Source organism: Orcinus orca, chromosome 20 (assembly GCF_937001465.1).
Source record: "Orcinus orca chromosome 20, mOrcOrc1.1, whole genome shotgun sequence".
In the NCBI taxonomy this organism is placed as follows: Eukaryota; Metazoa; Chordata; class Mammalia; order Artiodactyla; family Delphinidae; genus Orcinus; species Orcinus orca.
In genome coordinates this window covers 36,657,615-36,669,862 of record NC_064578.1, presented here as the reverse complement: position 1 = coordinate 36,669,862, position 12,248 = coordinate 36,657,615, and the positions used below count along the sequence as shown (strand labels likewise).

At 49.1% G+C, this 12,248-nt stretch overlaps 1 protein-coding gene across 2 annotated transcripts in view; it reads left to right on the top strand.

The window, feature by feature from the left end:
- Nucleotides 1–8,887, top strand: part of GPT2 (glutamic--pyruvic transaminase 2) — a 35,584-nt gene extending 26,697 nt beyond the window's left edge. Inside the window, exons 9-12 of one of the 2 annotated variants that reach the window (XR_004480656.2) lie at nucleotides 1,713–1,887; nucleotides 3,630–3,799; nucleotides 5,032–5,144; nucleotides 6,417–8,887. Coding sequence is in view for 1 of the 2 variants with exons in the window: in XM_004264867.4 (XP_004264915.1) it covers nucleotides 1,713–1,887; nucleotides 3,630–3,785; nucleotides 5,032–5,144; nucleotides 6,417–6,507 (535 nt within the window). In the remaining variant the exon portion in view is untranslated. The remainder of the gene's footprint in view (nucleotides 1–1,712; nucleotides 1,888–3,629; nucleotides 3,800–5,031; nucleotides 5,145–6,416) is intronic. The other variant, XM_004264867.4, reaches the window with a different exon arrangement.
- Nucleotides 8,888–12,248: the final 3,361 nt, after the last annotated feature.

Below are 12,248 nucleotides of genomic sequence, written 5' to 3'. Positions count from 1 at the left end.
TAAAATAAAGAATCCGCCTTACAATGCAGGGTACGTGGGTTTGATTCCTAGCCAGGGAACTAAGATCCCACATGCCATGGGGCAACTAAGCCCACGCGCCACAACTACTGAGTTTGCACGCCTCAACTAGAGCCCACGTACCACAAACTACAGAGCCCACACGCCACAACTAGAGAGAAAACCCGCACGCCACAACTAGAGAGAAGCCCATGCGCCGCAATGAAAGATCCCACACGCCTCAACGAATATCCCACGTGCCGCAACTAAGACCTGACGGAGCCAAAAATAAAGTTAAATAAATAAGTAAATAATAAATCTTAAAAAAATTTTTTTTTAATCTTTATCAGTAAAAAGTCAAGGAGGGCTTCCCTGGTGGTGCAGTGGTTGAGAGTCCGCCTGCCGATGCATGGGACACGGGTTCGTGCCCCGGTCCGGGAAGATCCCACATGCTGCGGAGCAGCTGGGCCTGTGAGCCATGGCCGCTGAGCCTGCGCATCTGGAGCCTGTGCTCCGCAACGGGAGAGGCCACAGCAGTGAGAGGCCTGTGTACCGCAAAAAAAAAAAAAAAAAAGTCAAGGAGTGGACTTCCCTGGTGATGCAGTGTTTAAGAATCCGCCTGCCAGTGCAGGGGACACGGGTTTGAGCCCTGGTCTGGGAAGATCCCACATGCTGCAGAGCAACTAAGCCCATGCACCACAACTACTGAGCATGTGCTCTAGAGCTCGCGAGCCACAACTACTGAAGCCCGCACACCTAGAACCCGTGCTCTGCAACAAGAGAAGCCACCACAATGAGAAGCCTGCGCACCGCCACGAAGAGTAGCCCCTGCTCACCGCAGCTAGAGAAAGCCCGCACACAGCAACAAACACCCAACGCAGCCAAAAAAAAATAAAAAGTAAATAAAATTTAAAAAGTCAAAGAGTAAAGTTTAATCAAGGGGCTTAAAAGTGTCACCAGATCTCTTTCTGCTTTCTGGCCTTGTCTTGTTTTCTTTCTCAGCTCTGCTTTCCTTTTTTTTGGCCACACTGCCTGGCTTGTGGGGTCTTAGTTCCCTTACCAGGAATTGAACCCTGGCCCTCGGCGGTGGAAGTGCCAAGTCCTAACCACTGGACCGCCAGGGAATTCCCTGCTTTGCTCTCCTTTGGGTTGGCTTTGTTTTCAGGCATCAGAAAGTTCTAGCCAAATCCTCAGGCTACTGCTCACATGCCCACCTCTCGAACCTGTGCAGGGGGTGCCCAGCCTGAATCACATGCCCCTTTGGAGCAGGGCTAGTGTATAAGAGTCAGGCTAAGCTGCTCTAACCAAAAGGCCCCAAAATACAGTGGCTCAAACAAGATGGAAGTGTGTCTCTGTGATAACAGCCCAAAGGTAGGGGGAGTCCAGGACTGGCTCTGCCCCGTGAGGTCATTCAGAGATGGGCTGGTGGGCTGGCTCTGTTTTCTCAACATGGGGCACTGAGGCTGCTGCTCTGGTGTGTGCATTCCTCAGGAAGTGGGGAAAGGGAGAGAGGAAGGAGAGAGCATGCTTCTAAGGAAGTGATGTGGAATTTACACATATCACTCCCTTTCACTTTCCACTGGCAAGAACTCAGCCACACCTGGAAACTCAGTGTTGGGCATGGGGATGTTTACAGAAGATTCTGGCCGGCTGGATGCACTTAGTAGAGGTCTCTCTGTGACTGGTGGGTCCTCTCCCCGTCTTCAACCTTTTAGGTGTGGCTACAGAGGAGGCTACATGGAGGTGATCAACCTGCACCCTGAGATCAAGGGCCAGCTGGTAAAGCTGCTCTCGGTGCGTCTGTGCCCGCCAGTGTCTGGGCAGGCTGCCATGGACATCGTTGTGAACCCCCCGGTGCCAGGAGAGGAATCCTTCGAGCAGTTCAGCAGGGTGAGTCAGCTTGTCCCACGGCCTGTCTGCATCACTGCTGTGGCCAGTGTTCACCATGTATTGTCTCAATGGCCAGCCTCTGTCTAGATGGCCTCCCGGGGGTGCTTGTGGTTCCACGTGGCGCCTGACTCACCCCAATGAGGTTAAGTCTCAGGATGCAGCTGGGCTGTATTTGAAGTGGGAGGACTGTTGCATGTCGGGGGGGTGCACCCCTTCCTGTTTCTCGTCTGTGAGCACCACGGATGGGCAGGCGCCCAGAGGGAATGGCCTTGTGTCCTGAGAACACCCTGGGTGGGAGTGGGAGGGGAATGATTCTGTTACTAAACTAAAAGGGGGAGATGGGTGAGCATGGCATTGATTCTAGGCCACGGGCCTGCCTGTGGCTTAAGACACAGCTGCAGGCTGTCCTTGCAGCTTGAAGTGATGCAGTCAAACCTTTTTAACTGCAAGTGAGAAAAACCCAACTCTAAGTAGTTTAAACAGAAATGGAATTTATTGGTCATATAACCAAGAAGTCAGTTCCCAGCTGTTCTAGATTCACAACCTTTTTTAAAAATTGTGGTAAGATACACAGAACATGCAATTTACCATTTTGATCATTTTTAACTGAACAGTTTAATGCATAAAGTACACTCAAATTGTTGTGCAACCATTACCACCGTCCATCTCCAGGAACTTTTCATCATCCCAAACTGAAGCTCTGTACCCATTAAACAATAACTCCTCATTTCCCCCTCCCCGCCAGCCCCTGGTAACCTCTATTCTACTCTCTATGAATATGACTACTCTAGGTACCTCATATACAGCGTTTGTCTTCTTGTGACTTTATTTCAATTAGCATGATGTCCTCAGGGTTTATCCCTGTTGTGGCATGTGTCGGACTGTGCCTCCTATTTAAGGCTGAGTGACATTCCACTGTGTGTACATGCTACGTTTTGCTGATCCGCTCATCCGCAGGCCACAGCTCTTCACCCACACATTCCAGTAGTACTTGCAGAAGTGCTGGACTGCTTGCTCCAGCTTTGGACACATGTCCAGCTCTGAGCCTGTCACTGATGTGCTTTGCCTGGATCACGTGCCCCAAACACACCACATGGATTGGGGGAAGGGTGACTCCCCAAAATGAAGTGGTGGGGCTGTCTCCTAGAAGCATGTTCTAGGGTATTCCATCCAGGCCCAAGTTCATTCAGACCAATGGGCAGGGACTGGTTTTTCTCATTTTCAGGAATGACATCCTGGTACAAGAGTAGAACCCATGGGCTTCCCTGGTGGCGCAGTGGTTGAGAGTCCGCCTGCCGATGCAGGGGACATGGGTTCGTGCCCCGGTCTGGGAAGATCCCACATGCCGTGGAGCGGCTGAGCCCATGAGCCATGGCCGCTGAGCCTGGGCGTCCGGAGCCTGTGCTCCGCAACGGGAGAGGCCACAACAGTGAGAGGCCCACGTACCGCAAAAAAAAAAAAAAAAAAAAGTAGAACCCATGACACAGGCTACCTAGGACCTACCTGTGGCCCGTGTGCTCCTGCCCCAGGGCACATGGCAGCCTCATGGGCTGAGCGTCTATGGAAGAAGTTCCTGCAGAGGGACATGTGTTTCGCCCACCTCCCCCATTTGCTGTGCTTATGCACACGCAAGCTCACCTTCACCAGTCTGCCCTGACGCCCCAGTTTGAAGGGATAGTTTCCAGGGTCTGGAGCCATGATGTCCAGAGATGCTAACTCCTGTGCTTTCTCTGTCTCATCAGGAGAAAGAATCCGTCTTGGGTAATCTGGCCAGAAAAGCTAAGCTGACAGAAGACCTGTTTAACCAAGTCCCAGGAATTCACTGCAACCCCTTGCAAGGGGCCATGTACGCCTTTCCTCGAATCTTCATCCCTGCCAAAGCCATGGAGGCAGCTCAGGTCAGGGGTGCCAGGTCAGGGCTGGCTCTCTCACTGGGTTCATATGGGACTGCTTCTTGCCATGGGGAGCTAAAGTGTTGGCCCTAGAGGCTCTGAACTTTGTGTATCCGTTGGTCAGATGGTATTAGTGTGTAAAGATGACGGGCTCTCAGAGACCCAGCCCTGCAGCATGCTGTGTTGATGCGGTGGGTGTGAGGCCGGCCCCAGGTGAGCGGTGTGCTGAAGGCAGGTGCCCACATGTGATATGATGCATTTAAAACTGAACAGAGGGCTTCCCTGGTGGCGCAGTGGTTGAGAGTCCGCCTGCCGATGCAGGGGACACGGGTTCGTGCCCCGGTTCAGGAAGATCCCACGTGCCACGGAGCGGCTGGATCCGTGAGCCATGGCCGCTGAGCCTGCGCCTCCGTTGCCTGTGCTCCGCAACGGGAGAGGCCACGACAGTGAGAGGCCCGCGTACCCAAAAAAAAAAAAAAAACCTGAAGAGATGCTGGGGAAGCATCAAGAGCAGTCTCTCACCTGGCCACAGTACCCTAGAGCAGCGCTTTTCAGACTTGAGTGTGTACGTGGATCACCTGGGGCCCTGTTAAAAATGCCGATACTGGTTCAAGAAATCTTTGGAGGGGCCCAAGATTCTGCGTTTCTAGTAAGTTCTCAGGTGGTGCCACAGACCCTGGTTTGAGGATCAAGGGCCAGAGCCGTATCTCTGAAAGTGTCCTTCTACCTGCTTACCTCCTCGATACCTTGTTAAACATTCAAAATCTGGCCCCACCCCTCAGCCGATTGAATCAGAATTTCTGGTGTTGGAGCCTGAGAACCTATTTAACAGGTGGCCTGGTTGTGCAAACCGAAGTGTGAGAAGCACCAACGGTAGGGCCCCTGAGAGGCTTGTTCCTTGAGGCCCCCTGGGCAGAGACCTCAGGGCCCTGGCTTGGCGTATAGGACACGGCCAATGCTTGTGGAGCTGCTCTGTGGGGGTAGGGTACACAGGCAACAGCCTGGCACTCCCCACTGGAGAGCAGAAGCCCCACAGCCCATGGCTGTCCCACAGTGGCCTTTGGGTTCTTTGTTCCTGGCCCCAGCTGCTTACAGCACCCAGCATCCTGCCTTGGTTCTCACAGGAAGGGAGGGCAGAAGGGCCCTGCCATGGGAAAGAACCTGCCATCTCAAGTGTATTTGGCTTTGAGATTGTAATGTTTGTACAGTGCGAAACCAGGAATGAATCCTAAGTTCTGTCCCACTCCCACAGGCCCATAAGATGGCCCCCGACATGTTCTACTGCATGAAGCTCCTGGAGGAGACAGGCATCTGTGTCGTGCCCGGCAGTGGCTTTGGGCAGAGGGAAGGCACCTACCACTTCAGGTACCACTTCCTCTGCACCAGCGGGCTGGTCCCGGGTTTGTCTTGGGAAACTTGGGCTTCTTAACATCAAGGCACCTACAGAGACTGGGATGTGTGGAGCCCCTGTCCCCCCATCCCACTCCCATTCTGTCCTGCTGCAGAGATAGCTGAGACCCTGCGCCAGGGACTAAGGAAGACTGTGGGCGACGCCAAGGTCATCTCCTTGACTGCTCTGTCTCCCCTCCACTGCCCCCATCTATCATATGCCATCTGCAGTGTTCCCGTACTATGTTTTCTTTTCCTTCCCCTGTCCCTTTTCAAGTCTGTGATGGTATCATACAGCATCCAGGAGCTCAATAGCTTGTCCATTGCACCAAAAGCCTGCTGAGATGTTGCCTCTGAGACATGGTGGAATTGCTGTGCCTCCTTTCACAGGCATGTGACTCTGCTGGGCGAGCCGGAGCAGGTCAGCCAGGTCTTCCGCTGAGGCCAGTTCTGTTCCAAACAGCACCCTCTCCATGCGCGGCACTCTCAGTTGTTTCCTGCAGCAGATGCTAAAAAAAGAAATGTCATGGGCTTAGCACCTGAGGCTAAGTCTTGAGGCAGTGAAGGTCGTGGGTAGGGCCCCACCCCCCACCCCCCACCCCCGCAGTGGACAAACATGTGTGGGTGGTGTGGATGGCCTTTCCACCCTTGTTGGGTTCACCTTGGCAATTCACAGCTCATTCAAGAAGTGGTTACTTCTCGAGGGCTGCCCTTAAGGCTGGGAAGCAGGCTGACCATATTGGAGGGAGGAGTTAGTTACCATGGCAATGTGGGAATTCCTGTGGAGGAAAGTTATGACTGGAGGTTCTCACTGTGAGACTGATGGTGGAGATGGAAAAGGCCTGTCTAGCAGGAATGGAGTCTCGCTCTGTAGCCATAGGAAATACCAAGAGTCGTGCACTGGAGAAAGTTCTATGCACCTGTCAGAGTGTTGGGCAGACCTTCTGTGATTATGGGTGGATGTGTTAGTGAGCTGAGATGCTGCCACCAGCTTATTGCTTTTGTTCACATATACGAGTTGGGTAAAAAAAAGTGTGAATGGTGGGAGAAAGTGGTTCAACAAGTGCCAGGTGCTGTCCAGGGCCTGGAGCCATCGCAGTGGACAAGACAGGCCTGTCCCTCCCCACACAACTTGCCCTCACCACCTGGTCTCTGCAGCTGCAGGTGAGGAGTGACCTGCCAGGTTCACTTCTCTCCCCTTTTCCAGAGCCACTTGTCTCTGACTGACGCTGTTCTCTTTCCTGACAGAATGACCATTCTTCCTCCAGTGGAGAAGCTAAAGACGGTTCTACAGAAGGTGAAGGACTTTCACATAAAGTTCCTGGAGAAGTACGCGTGACGACTCCTCAGGCCCCAGAGGGAGACCTGGCCCTCAGCCTTCCTCCTGATGCCCACCCAGCCCAGACTGGATTCGCCTCCCCAGCGACTCCGCCTCAGGCCTTACGAAGGCCACTGGTCGCTTTCATCGTCATTTTGCCCCAGGAGACTTCTTTCTTTGTGCCTTGATGTTGGGAGCACCTCTCTTCTGAGCAAATGTGAATTGGGGTTGTCTCAGAAGCCCTGTTTTTTGATGCAACCAAAGTAGAGGGGACTTGCTCAGCGTATGTGGTGGTGTTCTCTGAATCTGTTGTTGTTGCTTTTGGAAAAGTCTTTTGGGGTTGGAACAACCAGGGTGTGTTGGGTGAGCTGTTTCAGATCTGGAGAAACAAGGTGTTGGGAAATGTATAACTTAACCATGGTGAGGACTGGAAATCGCAAACTCACCACCATGATCTGTGAAATAAAACCTTTAGCAGTATGAAAATCTAGTCCTTCAAACAGGAGAGCCTAGAGTCCACTGGAGGCTCCGAGAGGGCCCGCCCTTCTGACCTGGAGGCAGGCAGCCTGCTCTCAGACAAGAATGGTAAGGGCAGCAGTGCATGGGGCTGGACCGCATGCCAGACTAGGTGGTGGCGGGCACCGGGGGCTATGGCCAAGGTCAGAGGGTCCTGCAGGGGAGGAGTGGGTGTGAGCCAGCTCCGATTTGAACCGGGCCTCCACGTGGGAGCAAACAGCAGGTAGTGAGGACTCTGCACACACGAGGGCTTTGAGTGAAGGGTTCTCTTGGGCACGCTTAGGCTGGGACGCCCGTCCAGGGATCTCCTTGGACTCCAGGGGCACAGGGTTCAGCCCAGCAATATCCCAGTCACGTAGAGGGATTCTACCTGGTGGTGTGTGGATCCATCCCACTGTTACCCAGCAAACAAGCAGTCTCATCCAAGGGCTTGAGTGAGCCTTTAGGTGATAGTAGGACAAGGAAACACCGAAAATGTCCTAGTGAGGGAGGGGTATCCTTAAGGCCATGAAGACAGTTAAACCACACCCCCTTCCCATAGTGTTTGTTGAGTTGTTTCAAGCGGAATTTGGTCCATTTCCTAGCTCTTAATTGGTCAAAGTGCCTGGTAGCGTGGCTGCTGTGTACATGTGATCCGATTCAAAGTTTATAGAAGTATTTTACCTTATATGCAAAGTGTTTTGCCTCCACATCTGCTTCTGGCTCCCCTCCCAGACTCTGCAGACTGTCCTGTAGCATCAGTCATCTCTCGGCGGGGTGGGGGGGGGAGTTGGGGGATCATCCACCAAGTGCACAGTTTCCCTGGTATGAGCAAACCTGGGTGCAGGGCCCAACCTGTGCCCCCAGAAAGTGGGCACTACGGGTGGCAGCAGGCTTACGCCCTCTTTTCCTACTGTGGGCCTTCCCTGGTGGGCGGTTAGGGAAGCCAAGGCCAGCTCAGGAGTCTGGGGATCCAGCAAGTCCCAAAGTGGAATTGAAGGGACTGGAGAGAAATCTGAAAAGGCTAAAGGAGTGGGCTTTGAAAGCAGCCTCCTGTGCTATAATTCCCATGCCGGGTCCATGCAGGGGAAGCAATAGGAAACTTCAAACTGTCCTTACCACTAGCATTACAGTCCCTATGAAGAAAGTAGCCACAATCTCAAGTAACAAAAAAAATGTTTGGGGACTTTTTCTTCCTTAAAAATTTGAGAAAATTGCACTTGTGCTTGTTGATGGTATAAAAACCAGGATGTGTCCCAGAGTTGTGAGATTTCTGGTGGAAAGGTTAAATAGTAGAAGCTAGTATATTTTTTATATTTTTGTAACAATTGCTTTTTTCATGGGGGGTGGGGTAGGGTTAGTATTTGTAGTTTTAACAAGTCCAGTAGTTTTTTTTATAAATCTCTTCAGATTATAAATAACCCCTAAAAACTTTGCAATGTTTACATGATTTTTTTAAAAAGATGTCATATACACTTGGTTTGGTTTTAAAATAAATGAGTAAAAACTTAATAAGTTCAGCTGGTTTAGGAGGTTAACTTCATTCAGGTAGGAACGCTGATCATGATAGATTTGATTTTCTGCAGATTCTGATGTCTTGTTTGGGCACCACCAGAGTAAGTCGTTTGTCATTTGAGGTCGCACTTTAAATCCACACCTGTGAAGTCTTCTGCTGTTCATCTAGATCTGCCTGTGGGGATGCTGGGCTATACCTTGTTGGTCCATCACCTTGCACCTTGAGGCTGGACTGGTTGTCCCCATGTTTGTGGATTTGCAAGAAGAGCTGACAGGCCTGCCTGTCCCTGTTTGCCATTCTGGATTCTCGTGGGCATCTCCTGACAAAGGTACTTCATGATAAGCTCTGGTGGAAATTTCTGAACAATAAAATATATGTCCAAAATGGTGACTGTGTTTAACTTGCTTTGTAGTTTAAATCTAAATATCAAGCGGACATCACTAATCGTATATCTTCACTCTTATGTTCATTCTTAACGTTCCTAAGTCACAGCTTTTCAGTTTCCATTTCTTCTTAGGTGTCAACTCCAAGGACTCTGGGCTGCTTTTTATTGCTTGAGGTGGGGAAACTTCACCGATTCTTTAGAATGTTGTTCAAATGAAAACAGACCTTGATTTTCTAGTGGAAGTGAAACAGGAACTAGCAGCTTCTTCGCAGGGGGCAGGGGAGGGCAGGCAGGCAGGGAGAGCCAGAGAAGCAGTCCTGAGGCCAGTGGGGAAAGGGGAGCTGCCTATACAAGTGATTTCATTCATTTCCCTAGCCTTTCCCAGATCCATGTCAATGTTAAAGTGTGGTTCTGGGATTCAGAACTTTATTTTTCACTTAAAACAGAAACGTCTGTCTTTATTATAGCAAATTTGGAAAATATATTTTTTTAAAAATAGGATTCTTTCAGGAGGAAGACATGGAAACCTACTCAAAGTAGCTTTAGCAGAAGAGAATTTATTGTGTCATGTAAGAGGAATTTATTGAAATCCTGGAGGGATGCTGACTTTAGTTTTGATGTGCACTGTTAAGTGCAAAGCCTGCCTGTCCATCTGTCCAGTTCTGCATCGAAAAATCCCACGGAAGGGCTCTGCCTTGGTCCACATGCCCTTCTCTGAACAGTCACTGGCCCTTGAGAATAGAGTCCTTTGGCTGGCCCTGTGCATAAGCGGTGGTAGAGGAGGGTCTAGAATGGCCAGACCCATCAGGGCCATTGGAGGAGAAGCTGCTCCCCACAGAAATGGGGGCTGGAGGTGGTGCCACACCCACAAACCTCATTTAACCACAGGTGGCTCTTTAGAGAGGGGCTGGGGAAGGAGGCGGTGTGTTCAAGGCAGGTTGAAAGTCATTACTGGTTGATAACCAAGGGGACTGAAGATGCTCTGCACACACACACTGTACACACACATACACACACACACACAGGGACATGTGCATCTCCTTGTCTGGGGAGCAAACTTGGTGTAGTTTATTCTACAAAGATTTTATTAAATAGACAAGGATGGGGAAATACAGTAATTATTCTAGACTATTTTTGGTATAGTGTTTGCTGTAAACACACCTAGAAAGCTTTCAAATGTTTGATTTGAAAGCATAAGCCACAGACTTCTAGGGAATGGGGACTCAGAAGCTAATAAGGTGTGGTCACTGTCCTCAAAAAGCCTACAGATGGAATGGCCACCAGATGGTTCAGTGCTCAAATCCCGTCCACCCAACAGGGCTGGGCTTAAAAGAATGTGGGTGACGCAAAGGAGGGAGGGGCTGATGCTGTTCTCTGCCTAGTTGGGGGTGCCTCTACCTACCTCTACTCTTTCCACAATGCCTCCTGAGGTCTTCCATATATCTTCCTTTTGGGCTTCATCCTGCCACCGAGCCAGGAGACCCCTCAAGAAAAAGAAAGATGAAACTCACTGCCAGACACCCACCCAACTCTCTTCCTTAAGAGGACACGTCAGAGTTTCCTATTTCATTCTCCCACTTGAAAAAATAAGAGGCACCCACACACCTATGGTCAATCAATCTATGGCATAGGGGCAAGAATGTACAATGGAGAGAAGACAGTCACTTCAATAAGGGGTGCAGGGAAAACTGGACAGCTACATGTAAAACAGTGATTAGAACATTTCTTCCCTCACGCCACCTACAAAAATAAACCCAAAATGGATTAAAGACCTAAATGGAAGACCCAAAACCATAAAACTCCTAGAAGAGAATGTAGGCAGTACATTTTTTTTTTTTTTCGTTACGCGGGCCTCTCACCATTGTGGCCTCTCCTGTTGCGGAGCACAGGCTCCGGACGTGCAGGCCCAGCAGCCATGGCTCACGGGCCCAGCTGCTCCGTGGCATGTGGGATCTTCCTGGACCGGGGCACGAACCCGTGTCCCCTGCATCGGCAGGCAGACTCTCAACCACTGCGCCACCAGGGAAGCCCAGCAGTACATTGTTTGACATAAATCGTAGCAATATTTCTTTGGATCTCTCTCTCAAGGCCAAAGAAATAAAAGCAAAAATAAACAAATTGGCCTTAATTAGACTTCAAAGTTTTTGCACAGCAAAGGAAACCATTTGCAAAATGAAAAGAACATACTGACTGGGAGAAAATATTTGCAAATGACCTGACTGACAACGGGTTAATATCCAAAATCAACTCATACAGTTAAAGGTTAAAAAAAAAAAAAAAAAAAGCCAATCAAAAAATGGGCAGAAAACCTGAATAGACATTTTTCCAAAGAAGACGTAACAGATGGCTAACAGGCACATGAAAAGATGCTTGATGTCGCTAATTATTAGAGAAAGAAAGAAAAAAAATACCACCTTACACTGGTCAGAATGGCTATCATCAAAAAGTCTACAAATAACAAATGCTGGAGAGGGTGCAGGGAAAAGGGAACCCTGCTACACTATTGGTGGGAATGTAAATTGATACAGCCACTATGGAGGCAGTATGGAGGTTCCTCAAAAACTAAAAATAGAACTACCATATGATCCAACAATCCCACTCTTGGGTATATATCTGGAAAAAATGAAAACACTCATTCACAAAGATACATGCATCCCAATGTTCATTGCAGCACTGTTTACAATAGCCAAGACATGGAAACAATCCAAGTGCCCATCATCAGAAGATTGGCTTAAGAAGATGTTGTATATATACATACATACACACAATGGAATACAGCCATAAAAAAGAATGAAATAATGCCATTTGCAGCAATGTGGATGGACCTAGAGAATATCATACAAAGTGAAGTAAGTCAGAGAAAGACAAATTGTGTATTGCATCACTTATACGTGAAATCTAAAAAATGAATGTGTATAGCAAAACAGTATCATATAGAAAACAAACTACTGGTTACTAGTGGGGAGAGGGAAAGGGGAAAGGACATGATAGGAGTATGGGATTAAAAGATACAAACTACTATATATAAAATAGATAAGCAACAGGGATATATTGTACAGCAGAGGGAACTATAGCCATTATTTTGCAGTAACTTTTAATGGAGTATAATCTATTAAAATACTGAGCCACTATGCTGTACGCCTGAAAGTAATATAATATTGTAAATCAACTACAATTTAAAAAAAGAATCTGTCACTAAAAAAATTAGAAGATATAGAGTCGTCCCTTAGTATCCATGGGGGATTGGTCCCAGGATCTCCCAGGATACCAAAACCTGAGGATGCTCAAATCCCTTATATAAAATGGTACAGTATTTGCATATAACTCACACATATTCTCCCGTATACTTTAAATCATCTCTACATC